Below are 18,636 nucleotides of genomic sequence, written 5' to 3'. Positions count from 1 at the left end.
GCTTTTGTCTGTGAACACAACGGGCACACTTGAGCGGGGAACTTGCCGTTTATTTGGCCAACAGTCACGCTGAGATGTGTATAAGAAGAAAATTAATTAAGAGACCTCGAGTGCGATGTGTGTGTGTTTTTTTTACTATCGAGTCAATTATGTGAATCAAACAGGGAAACTCAGCCTGACGCCAAGGGATGGAGACCTTTTGAAGCATTTTGGGGGGCCATATATTTACAAAATAATTGCAAATCTGGAAAGCCCTCATGCAGTCTTTTAATTTGAGGTCTTAGTCAATATGGCTTGTTGATGACAATTATTTTTGACTTTGTTACGCAGTGAGCTTTTTAGGCAAAAACGACCCAAACTAACATATTTATTGGCTAAATACGACATACCTGGAAAGCCGCCCTCAAGGGATTTAATGAGGTATGACTCAATAAGATTTGTGGAAAATTGTATTTTGACCTTATTTGTGTATTAAAGGGTTATTAAGTATGTTTTTTGGTGACTGCGTTCTACAAGCACACAACTGTAAAGCTCTTGTGAAGTCCTTTAATTTGAGGTATTGGTCAATATGGCTTGTTGAAGATTGATTTCTGACCTTCTGTATCGGTGCCGAGACATTTCTAAGCAAAAAAACAAAAACAAAATTCTGGTCACGTCATCTTCACGCAAACACATATTGACCAAATAATTACACATCTCATTTGAGGCATGACTCAATATGGTTTGCTGAAAACACAACTTTCCAGCTACTGTTGTCCATTTAGGTTGTTTTTCCCTTCCAGAATTGTCCTATTTAGACTCCTGGTTTGTTACTTCCGCTAAACGCCCCATCCCGCCCTCCCTCCCTCCCTCCCCCCCGCAAAAAGAAAATAAACAAAAACAAACTAAAAAAAAACGGCTGGATCGGAACAACCCACTTTAGTCCCATTTTGTCACCTATGGAAAAGGTTAGTCATGGCAATAATGATAATATTAATAATAATATTTAAAAGTCGGGACAAGGTTTACTATAATGCCTTGGCACTCCATGCAGTTTCAAGGCGCTGAATTAAACAGTAAAGCCAGACAAAATAATCAGTGGGCTTTTTATTTCGCGCTGCGGGGGAAAAAAAAAAGAAGGCGAGAAAAAGTGGGCTTCTGATTGACAGCTCGCTGCCATTTGTGAGGCTGTCTGTTGCCATGGTTACCTCATTACAAGCGCCCAGAGAAGCCGCGCAGCCTTTTTCACCATGCCACGAGCGCGCACGAGAAAGATCATTTGTCAGCTAATATTTGCGTTAAATCTGTCAAAGCAAAGCGTTGGATTACGGTTTTAATAAGGAATATGTCCCACGCGCGCGGCTTTCTTCACATAAAAGAAGTGTTCGTTTTACACGGCTAATTTGATACGGAGCACGCCGTAACATTTAAACAACATTGTAAAGCACTTACAAGCAGTGTTAAGGTTGAGAGACGCCATAAAAATGCATCCCATTTAACTTTTATGTGGGCCTCCTCACACTTTCATTGCGTAAAAACACATTTACGGTTTTTCTCCATAAATATGGATGACATACATGGAGTGACACTGAAAAAAAATCAGGTCGCGAGACACTCGACAAATATGGCTGTTTAAGCATGCATGTTTTGTACAGGGATGTAAAAAAAAAAAAAAAAAAGGTGCCACAGCAATATATGCCACAAATATGGCCGCCATTCATGGTCCTTAAGTGACATCCACAAAAATTGTCACAGAATACTACAAATATCGATGTCTCCTTGACACTCTTGGAAAAAGTCACACCGCAACGTACTCCACAAAGACGGCTGAGATACTCGTATTATTCAGTGTTGTACTAATAAAACAATCACACACTCCACAAAGATGGCTGACATACACAGTGGTGTATTCCAGATGCAAAAAACAATCACACCCTCCACTAAAATGGCCGACATACATAAATCGTGCTGCGACGCATGAGGGGAAAGCTCCAGTAAAAACATATCCCACTAACACGGCCGACGAAATAGAGTCCCACACTCCACAAATATGGCCGCCAGTATTTCAGTTGTGTAGTAACGCACTGCGCAAAGATGGCCGACGCACAGGACATGCGGATGTCTTTCGCCGTTGTTTCAAAGCAGCTCTGCTAGTTTATCACCTTTGTCTTTCTTTAGACATTTCTTTTAACCGCACACACATTCACACTTTTGGCATCTTGTTCTGAATAGCATCGCGGGTGACCTTCTGCGTGAATCGCTGCCCTTTTTTTCTCCTGGCAAACTTCACACTGCGCTCACGTGGAATAAAGCGGCGTATTGATTTTCTTTAGCTTTTTTTTTCTTTTTTTCTTTTCTATAGCGTCTGCAGCCGCGCAATCTATACGCGCTGAACTTGCGCAAGGGCTTTTAACGTTGACCCCCGCAGAATGCGTCGACGGCAACATACAGTACTGGCAGTATGTTGACGGCATTGGGTGTTGGCGTGAGATGCGTTCAAGGCCTCGTGGTGGGAAATGTCTCCTGGCAACCAAGACGTGGAATCAAAGTCATGCATGGAGCATATTTACGGCCCGCCCCGTTCTTATCAAGAGGTTTGTTGCATTCATGAATCTGATTTTCCTGAGATTATTATTAATAATGAAATATATAATGATAATAATAATAAAAGTTATACTTTAAAAATGCCCCCCCCCAAAAAAAACTAAAAATGCATTAAATAGTAAAAGTACAAATATTAAATTAAAATTCACAAACTATTAAAAGTAATAGTAAAATTCACAAATTAATAAAAACTAAAAATAATAAAAAAAAAATATTAAAAAGTCGAACTAACAGTGAAAATAATAAATACAAAAATCAATACACAATTAAAATATTAATAGTAACATTGAAACTAAATATAGGGAGTATTGCAAAAATATGTTCTATATAATAATGTATATTTTTTCAACCAGTTCTGTTGTCTGTTGTCTCCATATCACATTCACGCAAATGACCACTAGATGGCGATACTGTTACAACTGTACAAGGCAACTCTTGTCCTGCCACTTTTTTTTGACACATTTCAGACGTCCTACCTTAAACAGTTTGTTTTCATTTTCTACATATATATATATATATATATATATATATATATATATATATATATATATATATATATATATATATATATATAATTTTTTTTTTTTTAAGGCTAATTTGTTATTGAAAAAAAATCCACAATCATTCCTGCTGTGTGTGTGTGTGTGTGCCATTTCAAAAGGAATTAAAAAAAAAAATGTAAGTGTGCATTTCCGCCCCCACAAAGCGCTGCCCTGTGTGGTGGGGCCGCACATGACACACATGCCAGAAACTGCCATTGCTGAGACAACACTCGCAGGCCTTCCTTCGCATGCATGACTGCTGAAGGAAAAAAAAAAAAAAAAAAAAAAAACGCGGCTGTCTTAAGTCGGCAAGTCAGCAAATGGACAGGTCTTTCTTTTGTAGCAGTGCTATTGATCTCCGCGCTGCTCTTCCTCCTCCTCCTCTTCCTCCTCCTCTTCCACCCACGCTCCCCCATGCTTGCTATTCTTCATGTGCACTGTATACATACATAGCTCAGGATTCGCTGCACACCTCGCCTTTATGCGCCCGGCGCCTCGTTTTCTGGCTTTATGCTCAGGGAAATAACACACACACACACACACACACACTCACACACTCAGACACATGCCATGTCAAAATTATAATTTGCTATGACAAGAGGCCACTGGCAGCTTGTTATAAAATAAAGGGTTCAAGCTGAACGCCATTAAATGAACTGCAGTGCACTGTCAACAAAGGTAAAATGAAATAATCATAACGTTAAAACACTTTTTTTTTTTTTAATTGCAATATGAGTCATACTGTGACTTCAATTAATCATACGATCTTTGAATATCGTCCTTGCGGTAGATATTGGTGTTGCTGTCTCATGAAACACACGACGCTTCAAATTTCCACATTTTTTTACAATCTGGAAACACAAGGTAATTTATGTGTTGAATTTACTATATATCACTAATTAAAGTTGTAATACATGCCCAAAGTTTTTTTTGGTGTATTATAAATAAAATTATCTTAAAAATTCACTTTATTGTCTGTATTTTTTATTTATAAGAAGGACATTCAATTGACATGTATAAACCTTTTTTCAAATTTTTTTTCAAAAATCAAAAAGCATTTTTCTAAAAATAAAAAAAAACTGATTATTATTGGGTTTTTTTTTCAATTTATGTGAAGCACACTGAATTGTCTGTATATAACATTCACTAATATAGATAAAAATCCTAATTGAATAATTCCCATTAAACTATCTAGTTATTAAATAAATATACAAGAAACGCCTTAGCCTCAGCGAGAGGAACTGTGCAGCAATTAGAGAGGTGGCATTTCCATACGACTATAGTTATAAAATAAATGTATGAATTATACATATACAGCATACGAATGAATGTCAACGCTGAAAAACGATACCAAGATTGCTGAAAGAGGAGATGCTGGCTCAATGTTTTGTGTCTGCGCGCGTGTGTGTGTGTGTGTGTGTGTGTGTGTGTGTGTTAACCCTCGCGTGACGCTCACCTCCAGTCTTGCCATCAAGGTCAAGCTAACGCTAACGCAGCCGCTAATGAAAACGTCCCATTTCAAGAAATGTAGGCCAACAAACGACACTAAAATCGAACAACCTACAGCGGCCCGATAGCTCTCCTTATTAATTTTCATGCCGCGTGCCACACGGCACGGCTATAATTAGCCAGGTATCTCCCGCCTGGAGAGCGGGAGGGGAGACAGGAGACGGGCGGCGCTTCCTTGTCTCTCACATTGTACGACAATTAGCCAGCTTGTGCGGGTATGCAAAAAAAAAAAAAAATGTGACAGGTAGCACTTGTACAAGGAAGGCGGAAGAAGTCGCGAGCTTCATCTCGACTGACTTCGTACAGTAGGGAGGAGCTGGGTTTAGCCTGGGTTGAGAGTCTTCGTCAAATCATCTGTAAGCCATTTGTTTCGAAATAATACGCTCGGGCGAGTTTGAATTACGGGCCGTGATCTATTTCTGCTTTAACCTCCCCAACCGCCGACTCCAGATTGCGGAGCGAGGCGTAAAGTTGTCCCGCTTTCCCTGAACACAGCACGAAACCACCCGATTCTGCGGACCTCAAAGCGACAGCGCGGCCCCTTAAACCATAACAGTAAGCGGCCGATGCGTTGTCAACGTCGTGTTGCCACCCCTGCTGGCTAATCGCAACTCGGCAAGATATGCGGTCCTTGCCGATCGCTGATCGGCGTCGCACTTGCAATTACATCGGAGGACCTGAGGTGATCCCTTAATCGATAGCAAACGTCCCCCCGCCGTCCAGACGGCCAATCAGAGGAGAGGAGAGCAGGCGGTAGGCAAGCGCATTGTTTACACTCCCGGCCGTGGGTTATAGGTGTGTGTTGGTTCTGGCCGTGATTGCTGATTTGACTCGGGGTGTGTGTGTGTGTGCGTGTGTGCGTGCGTGTGAGAGAAAGCTAATCGCAGCTGTTTGTTTTGTTGCCGCGGCAGTGAGCGGGGTACAATCAAGCGTGGCGGGGATTTCGTGGAACCCAAAGTGTGATGAGCTGAGGGACGAACAACGGAGAAAAATTCAGTCCGTGCAATGGCGACAACCAACGAGGGGGTTCGGGGACGCAGTTTGCATTTCATACAGAGTAGGATTGGACCCGGACCTCACACCGAACGAGATCACGATTATAATGGTTTGACTTGTTTTTATTTCGTATTGACTTTGGTTTTAAATGCAGGTGGGTTTAATTTGTTTTTAGTGCAAGATTGTTATTTTTTAATTACTTTTTGTATTGTTTTCGTTTTTTTTTTTGTTTTTTTTTATTTGTTGAGTGCAAGATTTAAAACTTTGCCGCTTAGGGTTAATACAGAACAGCAAAGTTTTTGTCTTTTCGATTGTAGCCATTTTGGTTTTCAATTACCCACTGAAAATTAAATCCCAGCGAGCTACACAAACATCCTCGCCATTATACACACCACCAGCCTTGTAATGATCGCTGCCGGCGCCGTCGATTATTTGCAAAATGGAATGCTTGATTTGTGATTGCTGCCCGTCTCTTAACGCTTCACTTTTCTGCAAAAAAATGCCTCGCTTCCTTAAGATGCCTGGGTGTGTTTTTCTTCCCCCCCCCCCACCTCAATCTGCTTAAATCATTCTGTGATGGTGACATGAGCTGCATACATAACAGAAGTATGTCAATGGGAAATAAATCACTTCAAATAAAATAATTTTTTTTCCCCTGCCTTCGCTACAGTTGAATCAAAACATCGGTCTAAAAAAATTGATAGTTCATGAATAATAAGAGTGTGCTTCGATTAATTGCTGTGTTATCTCAAATAGATATTTTCAATTATATTTTGGTTTGACTGAAACATAAGTAAATAAACCAGAAGTTAGTTGCTATGTGCGTCAATTCACTGAACTAAATAAACGCCTCACCTCAAATGCATGCCTGGCACTCTCTGCAGTTAAGTAACGGAAAACTGAGGCGCTTATATTGGTTGATTTTTTTTTTTTCTTCTTTTCTTTCGTGCGTCCCGCCGGTCAGCTAAAATTAAGACGCTGGCACTGCGTTAGCAGCGGGCAATTGAGGCGCTGCGCACAACATGGCGCGCCCATGCATACGAGGGCTACGCCCCGCGATTACGGCAACATTAAAAAGGATTAGACCGCAACGTCCGATTCCTCGGGAGGCCCATCGGAGGCGCGCGCGCGCCAGCGGGACGCGGATAAAAGAACAATGCAACGCCGCACCACGCACGCAAGAGAGCATTCAGCGAGGACGGCAGGAATCATAAACGAGCGCAGAGCGGAGGAGGAGCGCACGATACAAGTGGAACCTCCACACAGGAGGTGCCTACATAATTTCTCACACACACGCGCACACACACACACACACGTACACTGCATAGGTATGCAACAACAACCCACACACTACACTGCGCAGCAGCACCGCGGATGGGTGGATGGAGAATAGAAAGATAAATGGATCGATGCAAGTGCGGATGATGATGGATGATGAAAACGGTACAGAAAGCGGATGGAACGGCGGACAGGTCGACGGGCGGCCGGGCGGATAAAGATCAATGGCTGGATCGATTCATGGAGATGGATCCGATGGAGGAGAGGATGACGATAGCTGAGCTAGCAAGAGAAAAGAGAGAGAGACTATAAACAGGTAGATAGCGAGCTAACTAGTTAAGATGATACTGTAGCTAGCAAGGTAGCAAAGACATAGATAAGCAAGATAGCTAGCTTAGATAGCTAGCTTAGCTAGCTAGCTAAGATGGCTAGATAGATAGATAGATAGATAGATAGATAAAGAACTAGCTAAGGTAGAGAGCTAAGATAACTAGCCTGCTAGCTAAGATAGCCAGCTAAGATAGCTAGAGAGTGAGAGCGAGCTGGTGAGCTAGCTAAGATGGATGGATGGATGGGCAGATAGATAGAGCATCTAGCTAATGATTTTTCCCATCGGCCTCCTCCCTCCCTCCCTCCCTCCACATGACTGGGCACACTCAGTTAATTCCCTGTGTTGACCTGCAGCCCAATGAACTATTGATCAGCACTCTGACCGCGCGTGTGTGTGTGTGTGTGTGTGTTTGAGTGCGTGCGCGCGGGCGTCTTTAATGATGCGTTGGCTCACCACAGGAGGGCACACAGTGCGAGCTAGCTAGCGCCGCAGCGGCAGAGGGCACGGCAGCACATCAAGGTCAAAGGAAGGCTGGCGGTGCAAAATAATAGCGCGCGCGCACACACACACGCACGCACGCATTAATGTTCAGTGGTGCTTTTTTTTTTTTTTTTTTTTTTTTTTCCCCCCCTGTCGCAATATGTTTTAAAATACCATTTTGGCAATGCCATGAGCGATTGTCGCTAGGTGGACTTTGATTTCTTATTTGTGACCCATGGGTCCATAAAGGAGGGGGGGAAAAAAAGGCTTATTCCTGAAATGCACAAGGTAAAAAACTGAGCTCATGATGAAGCCATTAAAAAGTTCTGCAATGCAAAGTAAAATGTAAAATATGAATCATATCAGGATGATTATTTTTGTTAGCACTGTCATTATAGCTACAGAGGGCTCGCTCCTTTAAATACATCAAAGTTGTTGTCGTTACTTTTGGTGATAAGGCCACGGTGCATTTTAGACCCGCTTAATTGGCCGGCCAGATTGTTCCCCGTGGCGCGCTTTAGCACATTTATTCCCGTTACTATGGAAACACGTACGCATCCAGCTTTGTTTTATTGCACTATACCTCCCGGACACTTTTAATCGTTTGCCATAGGAGATGGCCCATCGGCGTTTCCGCCCTTCGCCGCACACCCACGCAATTAATGCAGCAGAGGGGAGGACTTTTCAACCTGAGCCAATGTCACTTTTGCCTTGCCAGACAAAAAAAAAAAAACGCAACTTTGTGAGAAAGTCTGATGAGGAAAAAAAACTGCAATGTTTTGAGGATAAATGTTAAGAGTATTGTTAGCCTGATAGCTAAATCGCCTCAATTATTGTACATGCTAAAAAAAAAAAAAAGTTTTCTCAGTCATCAAGGTCATGAATGTTTGAATCGAGGCAACTGGACTCGATTGAAACGATTTTTTAAGTTTGATGTGGTGTCCAACTACTGTAGGCAGATTTAATACTCAATGATAATGGAACGGAATCGTCCATCATCGCCTTGTGGCTCATCATCCGTCCTTCTCCGTCGATGGCGTTAGCGTGAGCGATTGATTGGGGATGGAAAACGACAGCGTCCATGGCGGCCGGGATGAATGGCTATCGGCGATGTTCACGTGCGAGAGGCGACGATTAGACTGGAGGAGCATAAGGCCTTTGATTTCGACTCTTCACAGATTAGACGCATCCGCCCCCCCCCCCCCCCCCCCACCCTTTCGTTTTGCTTGTTCCGAGTTTGGAAACCGAGTTGAAGCGCATCCACGCTCAAGTGATGACTTTCCATTTCTATGATTCATAGTTTGGACGGCCTCACTCTTTTGATTCCTATTGTTCGTAGTTTTGACTAAAAGAAGTATCGTGCGTATCCGAGCCTCCTGCTGGGAAGCATGATAATGCTCATGATGTTCTTCCTCCAGCTCGGCATCCACGCTGCAGTGACGTTTATTTAATTCCTATTGTTCGGTTTGGACTCCGATCCACTTATCTCATCACCGACGCTTCCCGACTCTCAAAGTAGTCCATTAGCACGGCGGGCGCTCGCCGCACCGCGAGAACAAAATCAGGTCAGGCCGGGAAGCCGTGAAAAGCGAAAAGAAATCATTTCATCAAAGCGAGATGGGAGCCGAGTGGGGAAACAAAGACGTGGGGATGACACGCTTCCTCTGTCATTCCTAATCCTCGCTCTCCTTTACAGAGGGGGCTTCTTCTCTCTCTTTTTTTTTTTTTTTTTTTTGCGCCACGTAATGTTGACTTGTTTTATTTTTTCCTTCCACCACCACGCCTGAGGACACTTTACGGGCCTGCCGCGAGAAATCACCCCCGCATCGCTGGAGACGTGCCGCCCTTCCCCCCCCCCCCCGCAGCGGCGGAACGTTCGCCGCGTCTCCTTCCTTAAATCTCTCGACGGCCGCGCCGCGCTCCCACCATTACGACGGAAGCAGCTGCTTTCCAAAATGGCTGCCGGGGAGCCGCCACGCGTCTGCATACAGATTAGGATTACGGAGCTGCAGCGAGTTTTAATCGGGGGCTGGCAGCCCCCCCCGGCGGTCGCCAAAATGGTTGCAGGACATGCGAGAGCGCTGCATCTCGCTGATTGATTTTGCGCCGCATCTGCGGGTTGTTGTTCTTGCCAAAACTGGGGTCCCGGGCGTCAGGGAGATGTCGCTTGGGGTCCGCAATAATAATTTGCAATAAAGGATTGCGATGTATTATTTGAAAAAGTATGAACACATTATACATATATACGGTAAACTCCTAAAAATAACATGCACCCCCTTAACTCATTCACTGCCATTGACGGATTGACTTGTCTTTTCACAGTCCAGCTGTGAAATAAAGATTACCAGAAAAAAATATAATATATATTAATAATAAAGTATATATAAAAAAATATGAATTATAATAATATTTCGATCGTTCAAAGAATTTCCAAAATCTCGTCAACTGTATGTTGAAAAAAATGTGCGATTTTATCAGGCTGAAGAAGGGTTTATACAAGTGAAGCATTCATTCAATTGTGAGGAATTTTAGCTTTGGTCATTGTGAATGACAGGGAAATTTGACGGGTTTCTTTACGAAGCGTTCGCCGCACAGCCTGTAATTGAAGGAATTATGACAAGCGCACGTGCGACATTAAACGCCGCATCCCCTCGTTTCCATTTTATTCTCCTCCGAGACGTTTCCCCCGATCGATTATTGCACATCGTAAAAAACAAGGCGGGCCGCTGAAGACGGCGTAACGATGAACGTTAAAAGTGCGCTGATGGTAAAAATGTTGAAGGTTTTAAAGGCCCCACAAATCAAACAAGTTTTTTGTGACACCCGTTTTATTAGCGCCGTGGCAAAAGGCCTACGAGAAATCAGATTGTAGAAAATGAGCACGTTAATGGAGATTTGGCCATTTTCCCCCACTGTGAAAGTAGCTCAAAATGAGTCAAATAAACACACTTGCTACTTACTGTAAGACAAGCCCGGGTGAGGCGCCACAGTCTCCACTTGGCTGTAGCGGGCCGACCTGCCGACTCTGGCTGAGAAATCAACGCAAAAGATTGCCCAGTTGTCGTCCATCCTTGTTTGTTGCCGTGACGCGTTCAAGGCCTGCGCGGAAAAACGGCAGAAAACAATTTCAGGATGGAATAGAAACCTTTTTTTTTTTAAAAAAAAACAAAAAACAAACAAACAAAAAAAAAAGGAATCAAGTCATAATTTCATTAAAAATAAAGTTTTTAATATATTGAGAAAAAGATGCTATTTTAACAGAATAAAGTCATTTTACCTGCATACAATCAGGAACCAGAGTTAAATTACTAAAGTATTTTTTTCATACAAGAAAAAAAAGTTGTAATGTCACAATGAAGAATTCATAACATTACAAGAAATGCTATATGACAAGAAAACTACATTTTAACTCTGCCAAAATAAATGGATTTTTTTCAATAAAAAATACTTTACCAGAATTACATCCCAAAAAGGTTTAATTTTTTTAATGAGGATAAAGTGCAAGAATATTTTTAATTTTAACACTTTTTTTTTTGTTTTTTTTTGTATCATTTTACTCAAATCTAAATATTGAATTTATGAGGACAAAATCAAAATCTTGACCTTTTACGCAATACAATGGCAAACATTATGCGCTAACAACTAGCATGTAGCATCTGTGTATCGGCGTTATAAGCCTTTAGGGAAGGCATATTTGAACACACCCGGTGCGGCAATAGCATATATTCTTTATCATCTACAAAGAAGCACTCATTTTACTGACCATATGTTTGTATCATACTGCCCCCAAGTGGTCGAGGCATGCGGACCAGAACGAGTCCACTAAATTGGAGCAAAATAAAAATGGGGTGAAAGCGATTTCATTCTTTGTCTATTTATTGATGTCATGAAAGTATGTTTTTTTTTTTTTGTTTTTTTCTTAATCAATCTGAAGGCACGTCTGCGTCGTAGGCCATCGGTCGGTCACCATCATGTGATTCAGCAAAGCAGCCGGCCTGGCCTCGCCATCCATATTATTGACGGCGCGTTAGAGCAGCTGGGGGGGGGGGGGGGTTGTAGGGGGGGGGATTGCGAGCTGCACACGATTGTGGAAATTGCCAGCCGCAGCGTCCGCGCAATCAGGATCAAACCGGTTCCGGGTGAGGGGCGGAGGCAACGGGAGGGAAGTCAGTGTGGATTTTTGTCAAGGCGAGCGACGACATTGGCCCAACGTCCCGACGCCTCAGCGTCTCCTTAATAATTCAGCAGGCGTGTGGCGCTTTTTTAATTCCATTTTAACCCTTCACACGTCCTTTGGTCACCTTTTTTTTTTTTTTTTTTTTAATCTTTATCACCAAGATGGTCACATTTCAAAATGCTGAAAAAAAAAAAAAAATCAGAAAAAGATCTTCACACCTGTAAATGCGCAAGCTAGGGCGGCATTGTTGCAGAGTAGGGCCTTGAAATGCTAGCAAAGCGCTACTAGTGTCCAAACGAAGCTACTCAACTCACTTCCAACATAGTTGCTAGGCTACCAAGATGCCACAAAATAGCAGGAAAGCACTGCTTTTCTCAAAAAGAAGCTCCTCATTTCTCTTTGACTTAGTTTCTTGGCACAGAGATCCCAGAAGATGGCGCCAAAGCACCACTTGTTTCGGAATGAAGCTCCTCAACTCATCTCAAAGTAGGTCCTTGGTTTCAAGATGTCATAGGACAGCAGCAAATCAATACGTTTGTCTAAATGAAAGTCCCAAACTCATTTTGACATAGTTCCCGAGCACCATAATAAGGTGCCAAAGCACTACCTTTATCGCATTTCCGCCATCTTATGCAGCAACATGTGCGTGTGTGTGTTTTATGGCGCCGAAGGACCACAGATAAAACACAAGAAAGCTTGCGGTGACGTTGAGCAAAACAAATGTATTTGGTTATCTGCGTGCTGTTATTATGGGATGGCTGGATGTGCCTGGTTCATTTCCGCATTCATTGAGTACAAAAGCGTGTTCATTACGAGCGCGCCGCTTGCATCGCCGGAGTCGCTTCACATGCAGTTCACGTCAGTTGTCGTCATTGTTTTCCCGTCATAATCTTAACAATTTATTCGGATAAAAGTGATCCCGTTTGTAAAAATTACAAATGCATTTCAGTACAAGTAATTTTCCTATTATTTTACTGATATTTCAAATGTAACATCAACTTACAACTTTTTTTTTCTTGTGATATTCTGGTGAAACAAAAAAAAAATATTTTATTGTACTACAATTTCAAAACGTAACATAAAATTACACCTTTTTGTTGTAAACAGTTTTATATCATTTAAAAAAAAAAAAAAAGAGTAAAATAATTATGCTGCATACTTTTAAAATCCTGACTTGATTTTGGTCAAACAAAAAATGGAAAAATTTCAACTTCTTTCTTCATAATATGAAAATGTGAATTTGGCTGGCCGTGTTTTTGCGCACGCTCGTCGTGCTAACTTTCCGCTTTGCTGCAGTACGACGACGTGGCTAAAACCGGCGGGGGGGGGGGGGGCCTCGGCACGGAGAGCGGCTCGCGGCGTTGGACGGCGGTCATCAGCTGGAGTGCTGGTGCGGGAAGACAAACACCTGCCGCTGAGGCGGGGAGCCACGGATAATTAAGGCAGAGCGATGGAAGCGGGGGACGGAGGTGGGACGAACTGTAGCGCCGACAGTCAGGCGGAACGCAATTAGCCGCCGTGTTCTCCTCCAGCAGAATTGCATTATGGTTTTTTTTTTTTTTTTTTTTTTGGCATTTAATTTAGGTGAGCTGAAATGAAAGAGTAACATGGAGGAGAGATAATGAGCGCAAACTGATATGGGAATGTTGCACGCCGACTCGGTGGCCGGTAATGAGACGCCGCAAAGCACAATGTGACACGGTGACCTAAAGCAATCGCGGCGTCGTGTGCACCTTCACTAACCTCACCATTTAAACATTGTGACTTTTTTCTTTTTTTTTTTTTTAAACAAAAATGTTCTTTTCTTAAAAATGACAACTTTTTTTCCTAGTATGTTTTTTTTTTTTTTCACGGTAATATTATGACTTTTTTTTTGGCCACTCTTTTAGTTATATTGGAATGGAATCAAATGTTTATTGTCATGGTAGAGAGCAACGAAAATCACTTCACAGTTGCAACAATGACCAACAGATGGAGACAGAACGGGAAGCCTGACGGGTCGCTGGACAGCTCCCCCATTTTCTTGGATGAAAAAAGAAAAACATTCGGATTTGGGAGGGAAGAAAGCAAGTTCCAAAGAATGCTCCGATAAGGGAGGGGCACAGTATGGGTTTGGAAAAAAAATCTCAGCAAACAACCACACGAATAGAAGGGAACAACGACGACCAGTGTGACTTAATTCTTGTCAATGTCCAACTTTTTTGCTGGTAATATTACAACTCTTTACTCAAAATAGTCAACTTTAAAAAAAAAATTAAAAAAAATCATAACTTTTGTCCTTTATGATATTATAACTTTTTTTCTGAAAGTGACTTTTTTTCTTTTTCTTCAAATTCAAATTTGTACGAATGTAGTAAAATGCATTTTTTTTACGAAAAATGTTGACTTTATTCTGGCAAAAATCAAGAATTGTTAGGTTACCATACATATATATATATTTTTTTCCCAAAAATAATTTGCTCTCAAAATTGTTAACGTTGTTACAATTATTAAAAAAAAAATTTTCGTCAATATTTTTGGTCAATTGTGAACTTTCTTGTTAAATTGTGAATATTTTGATTAAAAACCACCATTTTTTTTTCATATAAAATAACCATGGTTTTTTTTTCTCAGCATGCTGCAACTTCACTCCTGTAACATTACAACTATTTCACCGTGTAATTATTTCAAAGCCATTCACATTCAAAGTCACAGACACGGCAGTCAAATGTGAAGTGGTCAACGACAATACCTATACCTCCCATGTGCATGTTATTCCAATGAATAAAGCAAAATACATTTGTAGCCTGTTACTTGATTCATCGATGGCATAATCGGTAGAATTCTCTTTCTGCCCTGTGCCTGTACAAGCAGCGTTTTCCTCTAATGACTGCGTAATGACGGCGACTTATGTCTTTAGTGCCGTTGACTTGTTACCGGGGGTGAGATTATTTCCATGGCGCAGACTTAAGGGTAAACCCTTCACAAACCACAAGCACTGCACTTCAGTCCCTGGCTGGGATTTGAGCCAGATCTAATCAGATTACAGCACGGCCCCCCCCCCCCCCCTCCCCATCCTAACCACCATCCTCCCTCTCCAATCCTTTTGCCTCGATGACATGGCACAAAAAAGGTCACCATTTGAGGGCTTCCCAAAATTTGGGGTGGCGCTGCTTTGTTGTTTGTGTACTACTTTCCTACACAGTATGTTCTATATCTGGCTCTGTAGTTAGGCGTCTTTGCCATATTGACCAAAATCCTTTTCACGCCGCTTTATGACGGACCTCTCGCCAGGTTTGACGCTAATAGCCAAGCAAATGAGGAAAGTAATGTGTGTGTGTGTGTGTGTGTGGGGTTCACCATCAGCTCTCATTAAGGCGACGGCGGCGTTGGTGTTGCGTGGAGGCCTGACCCTTAATTCACAAGCCCGCCACGGAGCCGCCGTCCGTTAGCAGGCGGACGGCGGCTCGCTAATGGAGCCTGACATCCTGCTCTTGCTAACAGGCCGGGCGAGGTAAAAGCAGGCAGCGGTGTGGTGGGGACGCCGCGTTAGCGCACCCGTTCAACGCAACCGCAGTGATGTGTGCTAAAAATAGAAACTTACAGTGGAAAAGCCTAGCATGTTCCCCCATAGGAAATAAAGTGGATGGATTTATTCCGGGCGCTTCATAAATGCTTGGGGCGATGTTTTATTAAGTCCCATTTTCACATTTCCAACTAAAACAAAAGGTGTTTTTATGGGGGGGGTCATTTATTTCTTTTTTTTTCTTTTTGTTTCACATTACAACAAATGCCAAGGATGATGACATAAAAAAATAAATAAATAAATTGGCCGATTTTGGCACATTTTTCTCTTTTAAAGTCAAACAGTAAAGGACAAAGCATTGTAAAACAGTCAAATAGTGTGCCTATTTTTAATATTTTCATGGTTCTAAGTGTTGAAGGGACTGAAAAAGAAGTTTTATATATATATATATATATATATATATATATATATATATTTATTTATTTTTTTTAATTAATCGGCCAACTAAATCGGTTATCGGAATTTTATTCTGCCCAAAATCGGAATCGGCATCAGCCTCCAGAAATCTTTATGGGTCATTATGGGTTATTTTTAATGGATTGAAATAAACGGTAATTATACGCATTATGACTTACATTTTGCTTCACATTAGAATTAAAATATGTTTTTTTATTAAACTAAGAAGCAATATTTGCGCGTAATTATTAAACTTTTCCTAATTTTACATTTGCTCATTTCGACATGGTTAATTATCAAATATTCAAATGTCAAGTAAAAATACTCAAATGATGTTTTACACATTTATTCAATTCATTATTTAAAAAAAATGATTAAGTGTTAATGGTCATTGAAGAAGAAAATATATATTTTATGTTTTGTGGGTTTTTTTTTTATCCCCCCTGGTCAGATTTGCTATTGCTAGTTGCACACCAATCATTTCAGACAAATATTTCTAATATGAAAGATTTCATATATAATGCTTGTCATGTCACATTTACAATAACCGAACTAACAAAACAAAAGTGTATACACCCTTTTTAGCTCCCCCCATCGCTTTTGTGTGTCATGCTCGCTAGCTCGTCGTCGGAAGCAAAACGCCGCACTGATAAATAGGTCAGAGAGCTTTTGCAACCCCCCAGCTCCCCCTCCCCCCCCCAGACCCTCCAATGGTTTCAGGCCCGGCTTGGCAAATTGAACATAATTAAGGCCCAAGGCAAAGGTTGCACTTTTCCTTGCAGTCGACAGGAGCGGCGAGACGGCGCGGACACGCCGCCATGCATGTTCGCTACAGCATGCCTGAGCATCGGCGAAGGAGGATGTTGGAAGGGTGGGGCGTGTGGGCGGGGGGGGGGGGGTGGGCGGACGGCAGCCATTCCATAAAAAAAAAACGCCCAGCGCATCTCTATTTAGCACCTCCCTCTGCCGCTTATCCTGTGCGCATTAAAGGAACTGCTTGACATGTTGCGGAAACGTTTACCGTCTTGGCGGGCCGATGTGGAGAAGCACTCTGCTTCACGCGGATTTTATGTCTCCGGTAAAAACACAAAGACTCTTGACAGGAAAGCATTAGCGCCGACAGTAAGCTCAGCTCCCACTCACGGCCGCCGTACCTATTTCGAGACGGACACAGCGAGCACAACGGCGCAGTTGGCTAAAGCTATTAGCAAGTTTGCTAGCGAGCGTCAAAGGATACACCTCGTTTCACCCCATTCCGGCCTCACACCGCATCATGGCGATCAATCAAGTCAAGTGACGCGTTATCTCCCCAAAACAATCGGCGGCGGCGGCCTCAATAGAGACTCAAGGAGCAACTTCACAGCAGTCAACAGCGAGGAGCCCGTTGACCTTTCATTACGCCGGGGTGTGATAAGGCCAAATATCTCCGCGGCCTAAATGTCAACTCACTCTATGTGTTATAATTGCAACTTTTCCCTCCGCGCTAATGTTTCAATGCACAGACCCTCGTCCGGGGTTTGCGCGGGACATCTCTCCTTCTTCATTAGTATTTTTAAAATCAAGCAAGGAATACGAGGACTCCGGAGAGTGGAGCGCTCGTTAATGCCTTCTCATTAGTAGGTTTTTTTTTTTTTTTTTTTCTTATGCACGGACAAATAAACAAATGCTAATAAACTCATTATTTTCCACACAACTAATTCGGGCAGCTTTGAATATTCATGTTCGTGCCACGGAGTAGCGTAATTACGTCTTAGCCTGGATTTTTAAAAACACGCACTTGTTTTCTTTGAAGTAAGCATTTTTTTTTTTTTTTTTGGGCCGCATATTCAAGCAAAAGTTAACGGTGCGGTACCATTGAGTTGGAAGACAAGCAGCTCCGTAGCTTGAGAAGGCTAACGTAGCAGTCCAAATTCTCACTCAGTTTTTACTTCGACGAGCTCAAATACGCCAGTTCACCAACGGGAATGGAGACAAAAACATGAAGAAGAAAGCTACTGAAATAAAACTCGTGCTAGCACTAAGATGGCTGGCATATGGGCAGCTAGCGGCTAAGGCAACAAGCTAACGTAGCAGTCCAAATTCTCACTCAATTTTTAATTCAACGAGCTCAAATACACCAGTTCACCAACGGGAATGGAGACAAAAACATGAAGAAGAAAGCTACTGAAATAAAACTAGTGCTAGCACTAAGATGGCTAGCATATGGGCAGCTAGCGGCTAAGGCAAGAGGCTAACGTAGCACCACCCCAAAATCATGTCCAGTCCCTAATTTAACAAATGAATGGTCGATAAGGACACCGACACCACATCCCGACCAGTCTTTTACGATTTCCCAAAAGACCGTGCTTATGTCATCTTGTTAAACTCTTTTCCAAAGGTCTTTGAGCCGCGACGCATAAAACGACGAGCCGACTCGGCCGTTTAATGGAATGAAATCCATCGGCGCTCCTTCATGGATGACGACCCCGTTTTTAAACAAAACGGGCTTGCATCCAACGCGACAATTCACGGCCGACGCACTTTGGGAAAATTCTCGTTATGCACCTCCCGTACCCTGACGCTGATTAGTTCTGACCTAAGCAAGCTAGCTGTGCTCTATCCAATCAGTCTAATCATTCCCTTCCCCCTTTTTGGTCTTCTCGAGGCTAATGGGCTTTCCTTGCTCTGGTGACTTTGCACTTAATGGAGGAGCGCCGAGCGCGATGGTCACTCGCCGGAGTAGAAGTCTCTTCCGAACATAAATGCCGGCCAGTCTTATACGAAGGAATAAGGAATGTCA

General features: G+C 42.4%; 1 protein-coding gene across 3 annotated transcripts in view; it reads right to left on the bottom strand.

Moving 5' to 3' along the window:
* abhd10b (abhydrolase domain containing 10, depalmitoylase b) overlaps positions 1-18,636 on the bottom strand; it is a 117,878-nt gene that overhangs the window by 11,116 nt on the left and 88,126 nt on the right. For 2 of the 3 annotated variants that reach the window (XM_086021537.1, XM_086021534.1), the window contains one exon: positions 10,680-10,818. In XM_086021537.1, the coding sequence (XP_085877663.1) occupies positions 10,680-10,788 (109 nt within the window). In that variant the 5' untranslated portion in view covers positions 10,789-10,818. Of the gene's footprint in view, positions 1-10,679; positions 10,825-18,636 lie in introns of those variants that run through there. The other variant, XM_086021538.1, reaches the window with a different exon arrangement.

Source organism: Filicampus tigris, chromosome 21 (genome assembly GCF_054856515.1).
Source record: "Filicampus tigris isolate MCC_2025a chromosome 21, RoL_Ftig_1.0, whole genome shotgun sequence".
Lineage (NCBI taxonomy): Eukaryota > Metazoa > Chordata > Actinopteri > Syngnathiformes > Syngnathidae > Filicampus > Filicampus tigris.
This window is presented reverse-complemented; position numbering and strand designations above follow the sequence as displayed.